General features: G+C 29.9%; 1 protein-coding gene across 1 annotated transcript in view; it reads right to left on the bottom strand.

Moving 5' to 3' along the window:
• Window positions 1-14534: 14534 nt before the first annotated feature.
• The window catches only part of LOC119607257 (sex determination protein fruitless-like), a 105306-nt gene continuing 100059 nt past the window's right edge, over window positions 14535-19781 (bottom strand). The window contains exons 3-5 of the mRNA XM_037961106.1: window positions 17012-17203; window positions 14791-16077; window positions 14535-14726 (exon numbers count right to left, since the gene is read on the bottom strand). Of these exons, the coding sequence (XP_037817034.1) occupies window positions 14535-14726; window positions 14791-16077; window positions 17012-17203 (1671 nt within the window). The remainder of the gene's footprint in view (window positions 14727-14790; window positions 16078-17011; window positions 17204-19781) is intronic.

The raw sequence follows: 19781 nt of genomic DNA, 5'->3' as shown, positions 1-19781 counted from the left end.
TATAGACTCTTCTATAGTCAAGACTATAGACTCTTCTGTAGTCAAGTCTTTAGACTCTTCTATAGTCAAGACTATAAACTCTTCTACCGTCCAATCCACTTATTATCAACAGTCTAGTCTTATATATAGTCGTTCCATATTTTGTTCTCTAATCGAGAAAGTCAGTTTTTCTATAGCCGATAATGATGTAGGGTGTAATCAAAATATATACCATTCTTTTCTTGTTACAACTATAGTAATTTTCCTATTAAGGCTTTGATAAAGAGACAAGTTTGTTTTAATTTTATCTAGTTTTTGTCGTTGTTTTTGTTATAGTAAAAGATTTAAGGCTAAAATGTTTACAGCCATTTCCTTCTTCATAGACTTTTTTAATATAATTGTATGTGTGTTTGTATTTGTTTGGTTTCATTTTTTAATTTTTTTCTCTCAACTCTCATTTGTATGTATGTGTGTGTGTATGTCCTGTTAACATGGACATTTGATAATTAAGGACGTCTGTCTGTAATTGAGTTGTATTTGCAGGTTTTGTTTATTTTGGCGGCAAACTAATTTTCAAATTTACTGCTTTTTTTTTTCCTTTGCATGCTCTCAATCGTTTTTCCAATTTCTTTTTTTATGTCATTAAAAATATATAAAAATGTCTGTGGTTTGTCATAGTTGAAATAATATTTGAGGGAATGACCATTAAGAGGGAGAGCGGCTGGAAGTTTTAGTTTTCGCAGACATGGCCTAAATTGTCATTATGATTTGGCGAGTTGAATAAATATGCATGTATATAGAAAATTTAATTTATAGCTGTATAAAAGGGCGAATGGATATTTATTAGGTAAAATTATTAAATTTGAGATTTAAGTAATACCATTTCAGTAAAAAATTCCTTAAATTCCCAAATATTTGTTGCAAAAAACTTTAAAATCTAACATTTTATAAAATATATCTTGAATAAAATATTTATATGGATTTATATACATTTTTTATAATTTCTCTTTGCATTTTTTTGTATATATTATTTTGCAAACCCAACAGCCAGACAGAATAAAACAATAATTAAAAAATGCAAAAAACCGAAAAAAAAGATATCAACAATCACCAAATAAACATAGAACTTTGAAATCTTTGAGCTGCATTATACAACGTAGTATTTATATACAATTTTTAGTGCAACAATAAAAACAACAAAAATATGAATTTGTACACTCAAACTCGCATAATAATAAGGCGCACTTTCACCCACACAGAACGTATCCAACAACAATAGATGTTGCAAGTTTTGCAACAACAACAAAAAAATCCGAAAAAAGAACGCACATTGTGAATGCAGTTTTGGACTGGGTTGGTTGGGAAAAACTGCAGGCCTTTTTTGTTTTTTTATTATAAATGCACCAAATATACTATACCGAGGTATGACAACAATTCGTTGCAATCAAGCTAAACGCAGAGAAAAAGCGACTCTGCAACAAGAGATTTTTAAATATTAATATTGTTCGTATGAGTGTATGCATGTATTTGTTTAAATATTTAAAAGTGTGAGTGCATCAGGACTATTTATATATAGGGTGGTGGGTTTGGGTAAGGTTTTTTTCACTTCTTTTTTCAATGTCAATGTAAAAAGATGAGCAAATTTTTTTTTTTCGCACAAAATATTTTTTCAAGTTTTTCGTTTTTTTTTTTTTGCTATTGCCTCAACATATAAACTGAAGTAGCATTTTAGGCGTTTTATGTTGGAGTTTTTATTTTTAATGTTTTCTTGTTTTGTTTTTTTCGAGTTGCATATACTTTTACTATACTATGCGTTGTAAGTATTTACAGTTCTTGTTGTTATCGCTTTTTTTGCTGTCTGTGTCTACATGACATACAGCCAAAAAGATAGACAGACATACACAAATGACTCTGCACGGACTCTAAATGTCTGGGCTTTTTGTTATATGGCTGTAGGTTTAGCTGCCTCAAATTGTAACGCACCGTTAGTCTCATTGGAATTCTTTATTTATATTTATTTTTTTTCTCATTTTTTCTGTTATTTTTAAGAACTAATTAAAATAAACGTCAAAGCAAGTGAATGCGCCTAAATGCACACACAACATTTTATAGATTTTTTTTTGCCTACACATATACTACATACATATATTTTCAATTCACAAATAAGCTTTTTATTTGGTTTCTTTTTTTTTTCGGCTAAAAAATACGTTAGAAAAGTGTTGGTTTATTTCTTCTTTTTTTCACATGCATTAAAAATTGGTCTGAATGCATTCAAACGCATCGTTTGATATTTTGTAACAGAATTTAATAGAGTAAGAGTGATATAAATTATAAATAAGCTATATGTTTCAATATTCGCATGTATAGTAGGTAAGCAGTTTTTATTTCGAAGTTGGAGTTAAGAGGAGTTTTTATAATGGAAGGAGCATAATTTTTAATATACTATTTTGGATTTTTTGTTTGTAATAAACATTTAGCAGTTCATTACTTGTACACAAAATGTGCAAATATAAATAGGAAACTTATTATCATTATTGTTAGAAGAGAATAAAGTAAAATTTTATATTTGTTTAAAAAATTATGCTGTGAACTTATGTAAATCATTTTTAAATTTTCAAGGGTTTTATTTTGAGGGATATATTAATTGTTTAGGAAATTGTTATTGTTCGTTGTCTGCTAGACTATATACCTTCCTTTACAAAAGAGCTTGCAGGGGATTAGTTCTTTCGTGTGTTGTTTCAAACTAGATTATAGGCAAGACTGTAGACTAGACTATAGACTAGACCATAGACTAAACTATAAACTAGACTATAGACTAGACTATAGACTAGAATATAGACTAGACTGTAGACTAGACTGTAGATTAGACTATAGACGAATCTATAGACTAGACTATAGACTAGACTATAGACTAGACTATATACTAGACTATAGACTAGACTATAGACTAGACTATAGACTAGACTATAGACTAGACTATAGACTAGACTATAGACTAGACTATAGACTAGACTATAGACTAGACTATAGACTAGACTATAGACTAGACTATAGACTAGACTATAGACTAGACTATAGACTAGACTATAGACTAGACTATAGACTAGACTATAGACTAGACTATAGACTAGACTATAGACTAGACTATAGACTAGACTATAGACTAGACTATAGACTAGACTATAGACTAGACTATAGACTAGACTATAGACTAGACTATAGACTAGACTATAGACTAGACTATAGACTAGACTATAGACTAGACTATAGACTAGACTATAGACTAGACTATAGACTAGACTATAGACTAGACTATAGACTAGACTATAGACTAGACTATAGACTAGACTATAGACTAGACTATAGACTAGACTATAGACTAGACTATAGACTAGACTATAGACTAGACTATAGACTAGACTATAGACTAGACTATAGACTAGACTATAGACTAGACTATAGACTAGACTATAGACTAGACTATAGACTAGACTATAGACTAGACTATAGACTAGACTATAGACTAGACTATAGACTAGACTATAGACTAGACTATAGACTAGACTATAGACTAGACTATAGACTAGACTATAGACTAGACTATAGACTAGACTATAGACTAGACTATAGACTAGACTATAGACTAGACTATAGACTAGACTATAGACTAGACTATAGACTAGACTATAGACTAGACTATAGACTAGACTATAGACTAGACTATAGACTAGACTATAGACTAGACTATAGACTAGACTATAGACTAGACTATAGACTAGACTATAGACTAGACTATAGATAGACTTAGACTAGACTATAGACAGACTATAGACTAACTATAGACTAGACTATAGACTAGACTATAGACCTAGACTAATACGACTAGACTATAACATACTATAGACTAGACTATAGACTAGACTATAGACTAGACTATAGACTAGACTATAGACTAGACTATAGACTAGACTATAGACTAGACTATAGACTAGACTATAGACTAGACTATAGACTAACTATAGACTAGACTATAGACTAGACTATAGACTAACTATAGACTAGACTATAGACTAGACTATAGACTAGACTATAGACTAGACTATAGACTAGACTATAGACTAGACTATAGACTAGACTATAGACTAGACTATAGACTAGACTATAGACTAGACTATAGACTAACTATAGACGAGACTATAGACTAGACTATAGACTAGACTATGACTAGACTATAGACTAGACTATAGACTAGACTATAGACTAGACTATAGACTAGACTATAGACTAGACTATAGACTAGACTATAGACTATAGACTAGACTATAGACTAGACTATAGACTAGACTATAGACTAGACTATAGACTAGACTATAGACTAGACTATACGACTAGACTATAGACTAGGACTATAGACTAGACTATAGACTAGACTATAGACTAGACTATAGACTAGACTATAGACTAGACTATAGACTAGACTATAGACTAGACTATAGAACTAGACTATAGACTAGACTATAGACTAGACTATAGGACTAGACTATAGACTAGACTATAGACTAGGATATAGACTAGACTAATAGACTAGACTATAGACTAGACTATAGACTAGACTATAGACTAGACCTATAGACTAGACTATAGACTAGACTATAGACTAGACTATAGACTAGACTATAGACTAGACTATAGACTAGACTATAGACTAGACTATAGACTAGACTATAGACTAGACTATAGACTAGACTATAGACTAGACTATAGACTAGACTATAGACTAGACTATAGACTAGACTATAGACTAGACTATAGACTAGACTATAGACTAGACTATAGACTAGACTATAGACTAGACTATAGACTAAGACTATAGACTAGACTAGACTAGATATAGACTAGACTATAGACTAGACTATAGACTAGACTATAGACTAGATAGACTAGACTATAGGACTAGACTATAGACTAGACTATGGACTAGAGTAGACTGTTGACGAGACATGAAACTGCTTTATAATACGAGCGAAGTAAAATTAAGCTATTTTGAACTTTAACATTCCAAAATTCTCCTAAATAATGGTCAGGAATTACGATTTAAATCTTTTTCCATCTGTGACTGCATAACCGCAGCTGCCCTTACTGCCACCAATCAAAGCTGTAATTTCTCATAATATTTTACATTACTTTGTAAGGACGTCTGTTGTATTTTTTGAGTGGCAGTAATGTCCTTTTTTAATATTAAAAAATAAAATGCGACAAACAAAAAAATATTTATATGCAAAATTAAAAAATGAAAATATACAAAACTATAAATGAGAAAAATATATTAAAAAATACTCGTACCTACTACGTAAATATTTACGGAAATACGTATATTTTTTTGATATTTGAAAACAATCAGGAGGAGAATAATAGCAAATATATTTTTAAATCTACCCAAGCTCCAATATTACTTTGCAAAAACTTTTCCCAGCTGTTTCTTTAACCTTTAGTGTTCGTACGTAAGTCTCCCAACAAATACTCTACAGCTTGCAACATACTCCCTCTTATGTGGAGTATGTTAAGGGTTATGATGTGTATTTTGATTGTATATAGTTGGGTTTTGGTTTAAGGTGTTTTTTTATTTTTTTAACACAACGCGTATGTCACAATATGCAAATATTGCAGTAGAAAATTTTATGCAAAAAAGTAATAATAAAAATATGAAATACTAATAGAAATTATTTTTAATATATTTTTTGTTTGTATTTTTTTATTGTTGCTGTTGTTGTGGGTGCTTGCTAGTATTTCGTTAGGCATTTTTTATATGTGTATAAAAAAGGGTCCTTTGTATGTTTACTTTGAAATAAAACAAAAAAGAATTATATATAAATTAACAATTTTTATACCATATAACCCCACTCAAACAGTGGAACGAGGTGCGGCAAATGATATACTGAATCGTATGAGATCTCAAAAACATAATAAATTAATAAAAAAGCTCCATTTATAGAATAGAAAATTTACGTAATTTTGCAAATTTTTTTTTATAAAAAGAGAAATTTTCCGAAAATGTTCTACACAGAGAGAAATTTTTCAAAAATGTTCTATAAAAAAAGGAATTTTCTGAAAATGATCTATAAAAAGAGAAAATTCCAAAAATGTTCTATAAAAAGAGAAAATTTTCGAAAATGTTCTATAAAAAGAGAAAATTTCTTAAAATTTTATATAAAATAAAATTCTCTATAAAAGAAAATTTTCTATAAATGGAAATTTTCCGAAAATTTTCTATAAAAAAGAAAGAAAAAGAAATTTTCTGAAACTTTTGTATAAAAGAGAAAAATTTTCCTAAAATTTTGTAAAAAAGAGATATTTTCCCAAAATTCCCTATAAAAATTAAGAATTTTCTGAAAATTCTCTATAAAAAAGAAAAAATTTTCCATAAAAAATAAAATTTTCCTACTACTTTCCATAAAAAATAAAATTTTCCTATAATTTTCTATAAAAAGAGAAATTTTCCGAAAATTTTCTATAGAAAAGAGAAATTTTCCGAAAATTGTCTATAGAAAAGAGAAATTTTCCGAAAATTTTCTATAGAAAAGAGAAATTTTCCGAAAATTTTCTATAGAAAAGAGAAATTTTCCGAAAATTTTCTATAAAAAAGAGAAATTTTCCGAAAATTTTCTATAAAAAAGAGAAATTTTCCAAAAATTTTCTATAAAAAAGAGAAATTTTCCAAAAATTTTCTATAAAAAAGAGAAATTTTCCAAAAATTTTCTATAGAAAAGAGAAATTTTCCGAAAATTTTCTATAGAAAAGAGAAATTTTCCGAAAATTTTCTATAGAAAAGAGAAATTTTCCGAAAATTTTCTATAGAAAAGAGAAATTTTCCGAAAATTTTCTATAGAAAAGAGAAATTTTCCGAAAATTTTCTATAAAAAAGAAATATTTTATAAAATAAAATTCTCTATAAAAGAAAATTTTCTATAAATGGACATTTTCCGAAAATTTTCTATAAAAGAAAAATTTTCTATAAAAACGAGATATTTTCCAAATATTTCCTATAAAAAAGAGAAATTTTCCGAAAATTTTCTATAAGAAAATATAAATTTTAATAAAATTTTTTATAAGAAAAGAAAAATTTTCCGAAAATTTTCTATAAGAAAAGAAAAATTTTCTATAAAATAAGAAATTTTCCGAAAATTGTCTATAAAAAGAGACATTTCCGAAAACTTTTTATGTATGGAGAATTTTTCGAAAATTTTCTTTAAAGAGAGAAATTTTTGAAAATTTTCTATAAAAGACAATCCAGACAATTCCACTGTTTCCATTACTAAGTTTTTTTCATTTTCTTTCCTATTTTTACAAAATAAAATAAGAAATTTTAAAACATATACAAAATTGTTACTTTTGTTTGTCCTTTTAAAATTATTCTCACTCATACGCATCCCTAGATTATCCCACAATATATATTTTTCTATATATTTTATATAAAAAATTGTTGACTCTTTTTCCTATCCAAAAAAAAGTAAACTTACAGCTAAAACCCTGTTATATGTACATATATCACATTTATTTTCTTCAGTTTTTTTAATATAAAAAAAATTTAGTCTTATTTGTTTTTTGGCCAACTTAAAAAAAAGGAATCAAATAAACATGCAAAAATTCGTCAAGCGTTACGTCGTTGAACGTCATCATAGTCATCATCATTACAGTCACACATGTATGGAGATCATCGTCATCATCATGAATATACACTGTTTCTGTTGCGATTCTCCCCCACACACAAACACATTTTTATTTCAATCTATTTTATTTTAAAGTCTGCATATTCATGACAGGTTTTGTTTTGCTATTTTGTTTCTTTCTATTTTTTTTCATTTGGAATATCAAATGTTTCTTCTTTTCTTTTTATCAACATCAACGTCGTTGGATGGTTGGGAAAAAGTGAAATAAAAGATATTTATATATAAAAATTGTTATTTTTGTTCTTATTTTGGTAAAAATTGTATTGCATATGTAAAGGGTGTAGACGAAAAAGGAAAAGTGTTGCATACTTTTAAGGGACATTTATTAAAAACGCGAAATTTAACTGTAATTTTTTTCGTGTTCAGTCTTTACATAAAATATACAAATAACATTTTCTTTTTTTAGTAAAAAAATTTGCTTTAGTTGTTCGAAAAATAAAGCCTCAAAAATTATAGCATACCTTTAGGTTGTTAGGGGAGTATATTTGTTGGTCGTCTTCGTTTGTTTTTCTTTCTGTATCTGCCCGTGTCGGGGGTTTTTTTGCTTCTACTTAAAACGCAATATAATTTTGGTAATAGTGTTTTTAAATGATTTTTATATACACATATACGAAATTTTTATATAATTCGCAAAAGTACAGTTGTCACATTTAATTATATAGTTAAGTGCTGGACTTTGAAGATATTTAATATTTCTTCAATAGCAAGCCTTATGTCAAAATATTTAAGAAAATTTTTGTAGAAAAATTGATTCATATAAAAATAAAATTTATTAAAAATGAAATCTGCATTTTCTGCGAAAAGAAAATTAAATAAAATTTTTAAACATTTTCTATATAAAATGACATTTTCCGAACATTTTCTATAAAAAAGAGACATTTTCCAAACATTTTCTACAAAAAAAGAGAAATTTTCCGAAAAATTTCTATAAAAAAGAGAAATTTTCTGAAAATTTTCTATAAAAAGAGAAAATTTCCGAAATATTTCTATAAAAAAAAGAAAATTTCCGAAATATTTCTATAAAAAAAAAGAAATTTTCCGTTCTATAAAAACGAGAAATTTTTCCTAAATTTTCTATAAAAACGAGACATTTTCCCTAAATTTTCTATAAAAACGAGACATTTTCCCTAAATTTTCTATAAAAAGAGAAATTTCCAAAAATTTTCCATAAAAAGAGAAATTTTCTATAAAGAGAGAAATTTTCCGAAAATTTTCTATAAAAAGAGAATTTTTCCGAAAATTTTCTATAAAAAGAGAAATTTTCCGAAAATTTTCTATAAAAAGAGAAATTTTCCGAAAATTTTCTATAAAAAGAGAAATTTTCCGAAAATTTTCTATAAAAAGAGAAATTTTCCGAAAATTTTCTATAAAAAGAGAAATTTTCCGAAAATTTTCTATAAAAAGAGACATTTTCCGAAAATTTTCTATAAAAAGAGACATTTTCCGAAAATTTTCTATAAAAAGAGACATTTTCCGAAAATTTTCTATAAAAAGAGACATTTTCCGAAAATTTTCTATAAAAAGAGACATTTTCCGAAAATTTTCTATAAAAAGAGAAATTTTCCGAAAATTTTCTATAAAAAGAGAAAATTTTCTTAAAAACAGAAAATTTCTGAAAATGTTCATTAACAAGGAAAAATTTCCGAAAATTTAAAAGAAAAAAGAGAAATTTTTCATAAAAACACAAAATTTCTGAAAATGTTCATTAACAAGAGAAAATTTTTTATAAAAAGATAAATTTTACGAAAATTTTCCATAAACGGAGAAATTTTCCGAAAACTTTCTATAAAAAGATAAATTTTCTGAAATTTTCTATAAAAATAGAATATTTCTGAACATTTTCTATGAAAAGAGAAATTTTCTGTAAAATTTTCTATGAAAAGAGAAATTTTCTATAAAAATGAAACATTTTACTGAAAATTTTCTATAAAAGAGAAAATGTCTAAAAATGTTGTATAAAAAGTTTGAAAAAATTAGAATTTTATAAACAAAAATCAGGATTTATTGATAAATCCATTCTATTTAATTTTAAGAGATAAATTACATTTTTAACTAAAGTTAAAGTTTAATTTCCTAATTTGCCCTGTTTAAAGCATTAATTATAATACTTTCAATTCCTTTCATTTTTAATTACTTCCCCTTTCACTTTTGTATATTTGTAAGAAAATATTACTTTTATAAAATTTTGTACGAATAACAAGAAAAGAATTGAAAACTTAACACTCAACCACTCACACTTGCAACTATACTTGGCAACAGTATGCATTTAACTATTCAAATTGGTTGTTTTTTAATTCATAGCATACATTTAGGAATTGTAAATAAATATGCACTTCATACTCATACTTGACTACTTGATGATGAAGATGGCAAACATGTTTGCATACAAACTGGTAATGTTATATAAATATGTATGAAGCAGGAAGAGAGACAGAGAAGTTAAGGGGAACTTATTTTAAGGACGTAAATACAGATTTAAAAATACATAGACAGCGACTGACGACTATATATAAATCTGGTGATTTCTCATTTCAATTATAAAAAATTGTTATATTTATTTAGAAATATAAACAAATATAAATTGAAAAATCTCTTAAGCTGGCAACGAGATGTAAAATCACTATAAAATGTCACTAATTTTTAATTCCTAAACAAATTTAAATTAAAAAAATATTTATTTTATTTTCATTTTGTTTTATTTCATTATTCGTTTACTCTGAACTTTGCTTATATTTATTTTTATTTTATATCCAGGATCAAATCAATATTATATATTTTTTATAGTTATTTTTTTTTAGACAAATAAAATAAAAATTAACAAATTTCTATACATTCATGGTTGTATAAACAACATGGTTGAAAAGATACAACAAAAAAGAAAAATAAACTAATACAAAATACACGATTTTATTTGAATTACAAAAAAAAAAAAAAACTAAAAAAAAATAGAAGAAATTAGTTTCAATTGGACACATGCAAAAAATTTCGAAAATATAAATACATATGCATACATACATATGTATGTACGTATGTATGTATGTCTATAGTTGTTTGAATAAAAAACAAATATATTTTGTATGTTTATACAGTCAAAAAATAAAAAAACAATAGAAAAACAAAAAATTTCGTAAAAATAGTAGTTAAAGCTGAGTTTTTTTATATCTATTTAAGTGAAAAAGAGACAGACAAATAGTTACAACGAATATTTAAATGTTTTATAAGTTTTAAATAAAAGTGAAAAAAAGAAGGATAAAAATCACCAAACTAAAAAAAAAACTTATATATCAAAGCAGGAAATCTAAAATAAAAGAAAACTAAAAAAAAAACATGTTCGAAAAAATATGCAACTAAAATTGAGGACACGGAAACATGCGACATTTACTAGATAAAACTTAAATAAAAGAAACAAAAAATAGTGAAATAAATAAATTTATTTTGTTGTTTTTTTTTATTTATTTATTTGTTTTATGCTTGTAGGTATGACAACTATATTGTGCAAAGAAAATTTTGAATGTTTTGCTTTTCTTGGATCAACTAAATAAATGAGAATTTATTTCCAAATCAAATTTAGGGTTTAATAGAGGATAAAGGAGGGGGCTAATGCAAATTGCAAAGGATAAAGGGCTGGAAGGGAAGACAGTCATTGGTTTTAAAAGAGCGTTAATATTAGAGCTTGTTTATAGAGGCTAGCCTATAGACTTTAATATGTATTATTATACTAGACTATAACCTACTCTAGTGACTAGACTAAAGACTGGATCATTGACTATGCTATAAATTAAACTACGGACTAAACTATAGTCTAGACTGTATGCTAGACATTAAACTAGACTAAAAACTTAGCTACAGACTAAACTGTAAACTTTACTATGACTAGACTATAGACTATAGACTAGACTATATACACTATAGACAAGACTATAGACTAGACTATAGACTAGACTAGACTAGACTATAGACTAGACTATAGACTAGACTATAGACTAGACTATAGACTAGACTATAGACTAGACTATAGACTAGACTATAGACTAGACTATAGACTAGACTATATAGACTAGACTATAGACTAGACTATATAGACTAGACTATATAGACTAGACTATAGACTAGACTATGACTAGACTATAGATTAGACTATAGACTAGACTATAGACTAGACTATAGACTAGACTATAGACTAGACTATTGACTAGACTATAGACTAGACTATAGACTAGACTATAGACTAGACTATAGACTAGACTATAGACTAGACTATAGACTAGACTATAGACTAGACTATAGACTAGACTATAGACTAGACTATAGACTAGACTATAGACTAGACTATAGACTAGACTATAGACTAGACTATAGACTAGACTATAGACTAGACTATAGACTAGACTATAGACTAGACTATAGACTAGACTATAGACTAGACTATAGACTAGACTATAGACTAGACTATAGACTAGACTATAGACTAGACTATAGACTAGACTATAGACTAGACTATAGACTAGACTATAGACTAGACTATAGACTAGACTATAGACTAGACTATAGACTAGACTATAGACTAGACTATAGACTAGACTATAGACTAGACTATAGACTAGACTATAGACTAGACTATAGACTAGACTATAGACTAGACTATAGACTAGACTATAGACTAGACTATAGACTAGACTATAGACTAGACTATAGACTAGACTATAGACTAGACTATAGACTAGACTATAGACTAGACTATAGACTAGACTATAGACTAGACTATAGACTAGACTATAGACTAGACTATAGACTTGACTATAGACTAGACTATAGACGACTATAGACTAGACTATAGACTAGAGTATAGACTAGACTATAGACTAGACTATAGACTAGACTATAGACTAGACTATAGACTAGACTATAGACTAGACTATAGACTAGACTATAGACTAGACTATAGACTAGACTATAGACTAGACTATAGACTAGACTATAGACTAGACTATAGACTAGACTATAGACTAGACTATAGACTAGACTATAGACTAGACTATAGACTAGACTATAGACTAGACTATAGACTAGACTATAGACTAGACTATAGACTAGACTATAGACTAGATAGACTAGACTATAGACTAGACTATAGACTAGACTATAGACTAGACTATAGACTAGACTAGACTAGACTATAGACTAGACTATAGACTAGACTATAGACTAGACTATAGACTAGACTATAGACTAGACTATAGACTAGACTATAGACTAGACTATAGACTAGACTATATACTAGACTATAGACTAGACTATAGACTAGACTATATACTAGACTATAGACTAGACTATAGACTAGACTATAGACTAGACTATAGACTAGACTATAGACTAGACTATAGACTAGACTATAGACTAGACTATAGACTAGACTATAGACTAGACTATAGACTAGACTATAGACTAGACTATAGACTAGACTATAGACTAGACTATAGACTAGACTATAGACTAGACTATAGACTAGACTATAGACTAGACTATAGACTAGACTATAGACTAGACTATAGACTAGACTATAGACTAGACTATAGACTAGACTATAGACTAGACTATAGACTAGACTATAGACTAGACTATAGACTAGACTATAGACTAGACTATAGACTATAGACTAGACTAGACTAGACTATAGACTAGACTAGACTAGACTAGACTAGACTATAGACTAGACTAGACTAGACTATAGACTAGACTAGACTAGACTAGACTATAGACTAGACTATAGACTAGACTAGACTATAGACTAGACTATAGACTAGACTATATACTAGACTATAGACTAGACTATAGACTAGACTATAGACTAGACTATAGACTAGACTATAGACTAGACTATAGACTAGACTATAGACTAGACTATAGACTAGACTATAGACTATACTATAGACTATACTATAGACTAGACTATAGACTAGACTATAGACTAGACTATAGACTAGACCAGCGGTTCCCACCGTTTTTTACTTCGAGGACCCCTTGAGGAATTTATTTAATTTCACGGGCCCCAATACATATTTTGATATCTTCATTTCTAACATATAGAGAATATTTCTTATTCATGATTTTTTTTCGTTCGTCTTCGCGGACCCCCTAGGTTTTTGCTACGGACCACTAGGGGTCCGCGGACCCCCTTTTGGGAACCGTTGGACTAGACTATAGACTAAACTATAGAATAGACTATAGACCAGACTATAGAATAAACTAGACGATGGACTATACTATAGACTAGACTATAGAATAGACTATACTATAGAATTGACTATAGATTTGACTATAGACTAGACTTTAAACAGGACTATACACGAAACAATACACTACATATATTGTAAACTAGACTAGTCTATAGTCTAGACTATATCATCATTAGCGCTCTTTAAAACCAAATGCCTTAAAACAAAAAACTAGGGTTATATAGGTAATTCATCCAATACTAATTTTTGGTGCACTTTGGGAAATATTTGGAAATTTCATTTAACTTTTTATCGGATTAGAAAACTGATAATGAATGACTGATTATGCTACTGTTTAATGTAATCAAATTCGTTTTTGTTCAAATTGTATAAAAAAGTGTTTTCACAAAACTAAAAATATAAAACTGTATGATAATTGTAATTGTAATAATATATTGAATTAAAAAAGTTAAAAACAAATTCATAGACAAAGAACACGACGAAGAGCAAAAATATTTTGATTTTTAAATATCAAAAAATGTAATATCAAGAATATTTTCAAATAATAATGAAAACAACTTGGTAGAGATAGTTTTAAAACAGAAAAAATTGTTTAGCAAAAATAGTGTGTTATAAAGAAAAGAAAAAAATAAACAAAAGTTTTAGCATAACTTACCGATTCATGAGGAGTACGATAATCGAGTTCGCCGCCTAAAACACCGCTGGCCGAAGCCGAACGAGGCTGCAGATGATGGCGGCTATTGCTGTTATCGTCTTCACTGCAATCGATTTCTTTTTTGAGAGACTAAAAAAGGAAAGAAATTGAAGAAAACAATTGTTGTTTTATTTTTTTTAACAATAACACTTACCAAAGGCACCGACTGCACTGGTCCTAAACCCGAAGGTCCCGGCACGGTATCACTATGTAGGCCTAAAGCTGCCGCCGTTGATGAGGCCGGACTTAAACCACCAGCCATAGCACTAGCTGAGGTAGAGGGCAAACTGCTTAGACCACCCCTACTGCTGGGACGATCTAAACCTGAACCTTCTCTTGAACTACGTGAAGCTGGACGTTGTGAGTGGGTATCGAAAGCCAACGGTATCGTTGTGGTCAAGGGGGTAGAACGTGCAGAATCTACACCACCTTCAGTGCCACCGACACCACTGCCACCATGACCAGAACTATCTAAACCCCTTTGCGCTGCTGTCAATTGGGGACTAACTAAAGCGGCCGCTAAACTACTGCTACGTATTTTCATATTTAAACAAACATCTTCCGAATTGTTATCGCCATCATCATCCAATTCCATTTCTTCGTCTCCATATTCGACATCTTCAACATCTTCGATTTTCTCCACACCACCCGACATACCTTCACCACCCATTGTCTCATCAATGGGTCTATTTACATCGTGTCTTGCTAATCGATCGGGTGAATTAAAACTTCTCGCTGAATCTCTTTCTAAATCATCGCGTTTCTTGTTACCTTCTCCACTGGCGCTGCTTCCGCTGCCTCCACCACCACCACCTTCACTAGTGTTACTATGCTTTTGTATGGTCCCGCTTGCTGTGTGGGGTGTTGTACTTCTTTGTTTCTCATTTGTATTATTATTATTTACAATTGCATTTTCCTTGGTGTCTTCCTGTTGCTGATGTTGTTCTAAACGTCTTTGATAGAGATCTAAGGGTAGTAGTGTGGTGTCTTGTTCATGTTTACCATGCAATAATCGCTTTGGTGGTGAGGGACTGCAGCGTTCACTTGCATGTTCTCGCTTCGCACTCACTGAGCTGGCTAGATGACTGCTGAGACTGCTACTGCTGCTGAATGCAGCCGCTACTAAAGAGGTGGCTGAGGGGGCAATTGTGCATGTTGTAGCATTTGTTGTGGCAGATGTTGAAGAGGCGGCATTTGATGCTGATGTTAGTGCTGAGGCTGCCAACGCAGCTGCATGCTGCGTTGATGAGGCTGCTGCTGCTGCGGCGGCGGCTGATGATGTTGCGCCCGATGTTGAGGGTCCGGAGAGCGTAGCATCGACTGGACTGTCACAAGAGTTACTACGTTTACAGGGCTGTGAATGAGGTCGTAGACGTTCGGGTTCACGTTCTGGTTCTCTTAGAGTTGTATTCTGATTTGTCATTTCTGCTAAACCCTTAACCTGGAGAATAAGTAAAAAAAGAGAAATTTGTTAAAAAATTTTCTATAACAACAGAATCGGTTTGAAAATTTTCTCTAAAAAGAGAATTTGGTCCAAAAAATAGTAAAGACGGAGAATTTGCTTAAAAAATTATATGAAAATAATTATTTTTCGAAAATTTTATATAAACTGAGATGTTGTTCGAATTTTTTCTAAAATAAGAGAGTTAAAAATTATCTCTGAAAAGTAAACTTCTTCGAACAATTTCTATAAAAAAGGAATTTTTCGAAAATATTCTATAAAAAGAGAGTTTAATTTGTTCGAAAGTATTATATAAAAAGAGAATTTATTTTTAAAACAAGTAAGAAAGTATAGTCGGGCGTGTCCGACCATATATATGATATATTATTTTTCATAATAAAGCATTTATCTTGAATATTACCTTCATTCCAATTTATTGACGAAAAACTAATTTTTTTAAAAGAGGCTTTATATGGGGGATAGGAGCAAATGTGGACCGATGCCGATAAAATGGGCGGGAAAGATTTGTATTTATATAATATTTGTCTGTGCTAAATTTCATTGCAATAACGTGTTAATAAATGAATTGCGGATATTCAAGTCACTTTCTGAAGGGGGCTTTGTATGGGGGTCCGATCATTTCGAAATTCGGCAAGGTCATCAAGGCTTGTATAAAACTTAGCTGTGCGAACTTTTATACTTTTCCACTATAGTGGTGTAGGGTATAAAAATCGATAAAAAGAGAATTCGTACGAAAACTTTCTATAACTCTCTATATAAAAACTGATTTTTAAATTCTATAGAAAATTTCATAAAATTTCAATTTTATTTCTTAAAATAGAAAATATTCACAAAAAATTTCCCTTTTTAGGAGCATTTTCGAACAAATTTCTGTTTTTATACAAAATTTTGAAATATTTTCTCCTTTACTTACCTTTAAAGACTCGGCCGTTTTCAGCAATGCCGATAACTGACAATATTGCACGTTTACTTCGCCTTTATACATGAATTCTACTAATGTTTGCAGTTCGGCAAAACGGACGTCCTTTAGTATCACAATTGGATGTTTTTCGGGGTGGTCCAGAAATAGGCTCTGGAAATATGATGAACAGGCCGAGAGGACCACCTAAAAAGTTGAAAAAAATAAGGATTAAAATGTGATAAATATGTATTTTAAATAATTTGTTTTTAATATAATAAAATAAAATGTTTTGCATTTAGATAAATATACACTTAAAGCTATAGCTTATAAGAGATTTATGGCAATTTGCCTTCGGGTTCACTATGATGAAAGAAAGTAATGTGTTTTGGTAATTTTTTCAACTCCTATATATATTTTTTTTTTGGTAAAGGAAGTTATATTTTTTAGTTTATTCATATTGTATATACAAAATATTACAAACAATTTTTCATTGGCAGTAATTGTCAGGTAAATCAACACTTTGTTGTTGAACCTTTTAAACTGGTAATTTATTTAACAGAGAATAAAATAAATCTGTGGAATCCTCTTAAACATAAAAAAACAAATCTGAAATGCTCATACATAGTAGTAAGCTTAAAAAGAAGATAGTTTAGTTGTTTTTTAAGGAAAAAGTCCAGTTGAAAAATTGATAAAAAAAAAAGAAAACTAAGGAGTGTTTGTGGTGAAATATTTTATGTTATGCTAAGAAAAATTATTAGATTTACGATTTGCTTATGAAATAAAGAAAAAAAAAACAGACTTAACAGTGCACCGATTTTTTTTAGAAATAGTATAGGAAATATACAGAGTCAACTTTAAGTCTCTCGTCAACATCATCTTTGCCACCATCACTAGAAAAACTAACTAACACAACCAATATGTTTTCGTTTTTTACGGCTTTAAAAGAGCAGCCGCCTTAGGCTTGCGAGGGCGTCAACATTTTCTTTTTTTTTGGGGTTTTTATAAAACTGACTAAAATGGAATGCCTTTAATATATATTTTTTTCTTCTGACAAATCTATGGCAAGTGTTATTGCAAATACACACTCATACACACACACCTCACTTACACTCACTCTCTATAGCTGCATCTGACAAATACAGAGTGATGCAACTTGATATTTAGTAGATCACAAGTGTTGGCGTTGCGTTATTCATTGCACTACATTTATTTTTGTGTGCCACAAGTTTTTTTTATTTTACTTTTTTCCATTCATCTGTAAGTAGTTCGATGAGGAAGGGGTATTTTAAGTTTTTTATTTGGTTTGTAACATTAAAAAGTTTTTCTTTATCTTAGTAGTTACCCAGTAAAAACTCTTAAACTTTGGTAATGACCGTGGTAATGACCAGTGGCCTCCGTTAGGTTAGTGGTTAGTGTTCTAGTCTGGTAGACCGGAGGTGGTGGGTTGGATTCTCATCTGAGGCACTGGCTAAGGAGCGCACAACAGGCTCGATACTGTGGCCTAGGTGTACTTCTTCAGATTTGATGTATATACATCCTCCTTTTAAACTAACTACTAGCTAACTAACTGGTAATGACCAGTAGTTAATTCATGCATTACTTGGTAATGAGTTATCATTATCAAACACATTTTTTTTATTTAGCTAAATAAGTAATTACTGGTGAAGAGCGAATTAGAGAGAAAAGTTGAACCGTTTTCACTGCATTCGAAAATTACGAAAAATTATTGTACTTTCGATCACAATGGAATTCTATGACAGGCCTTATATTTTTATGTAAAAAATCGTTTGCAAATGCACAATAAAAATCTTGTTAATGCAGCATTGGGTAAACTGCTGAAGTGAGAAACACGGAAAATAACTGAACACCTAGGTTCAAATCTCAGCGGAGGAACAGTTTTTTATTTTATCCCGAAATAATTAGTTATTACATAACTTATTTCTAGGTTTATTTATAACTAGTTATTTCTTGAAACTTTTCGAACAGAAATAAGTTGTTATTAACCCCAAAAGTAAGTAGTCTTTCCTTAGCTCTTACTTTACTTTCATGCTTACTCGGTAAGTAAAATGTTTGGTGGGTAATAGTAAAGAGTTCCATCATCGGCTACACCGATTATTTTATCATGACAACCCTTGGCCACATGTTGGAATATTTGCTAAAAATTTATTTAGAAAGATTGATCTTCTTCTATCCGACTCCCCCGGGGCATGTTTCCTAGATGAAAGAGGTACTACCAGTACCTCTAGTGTGCCGGGACTATAACCGGTGATGTCAAATATATCCTCGGCCTTTCCTTGGAATGATTTGACATGGTGTCGAACTAGAGCACCACATAATCTGGTACTACGGGTGGCCAGTTGCCTACAGGTGTCCTGGCTGGTCAGTTGGTTGAGGTTCCTTCGGGATCCTCGTAGTGGCTGTGGTTAAAACCCTAATTCGTGGGAAGGGGTCCCTGATGATTTATGGTGAAATATAAAATTTTCAGAATAAGTTTTTGTTAACGCTCCTAGTTTCTAGTAGCGGTACAAATCACAAGGCAAGATTGAGGATTAATAAAATATTGGATTTGAGCTGATAATGCAAAGATTGGGTATGTGTTAGAGTGAGATATACCATCGGATACTTGTATCTGATGGATGAGAGGGATCCTGTGTTGTATCTGTGGAGATATCGGAATGACAGAAGGAGTGACGGTTGAGGCGGCGGTGGAGTTGGTTGAGACGTTGTGGAGTTGCAATACCTTAATCTTTAATTTATCGCCGATTTTCCTTCATGGTTGAGT

The sequence above is a fragment of the Lucilia sericata genome, unplaced genomic scaffold, assembly GCF_015586225.1.
Source record: "Lucilia sericata isolate MDLA Ls3-8-SP2 unplaced genomic scaffold, ASM1558622v1 Contig000681F_arrow, whole genome shotgun sequence".
In the NCBI taxonomy this organism is placed as follows: Eukaryota; Metazoa; Arthropoda; class Insecta; order Diptera; family Calliphoridae; genus Lucilia; species Lucilia sericata.
Note: the sequence above shows the minus strand (reverse complement) of the source record. Positions and strands in the feature narration are given on the sequence as shown.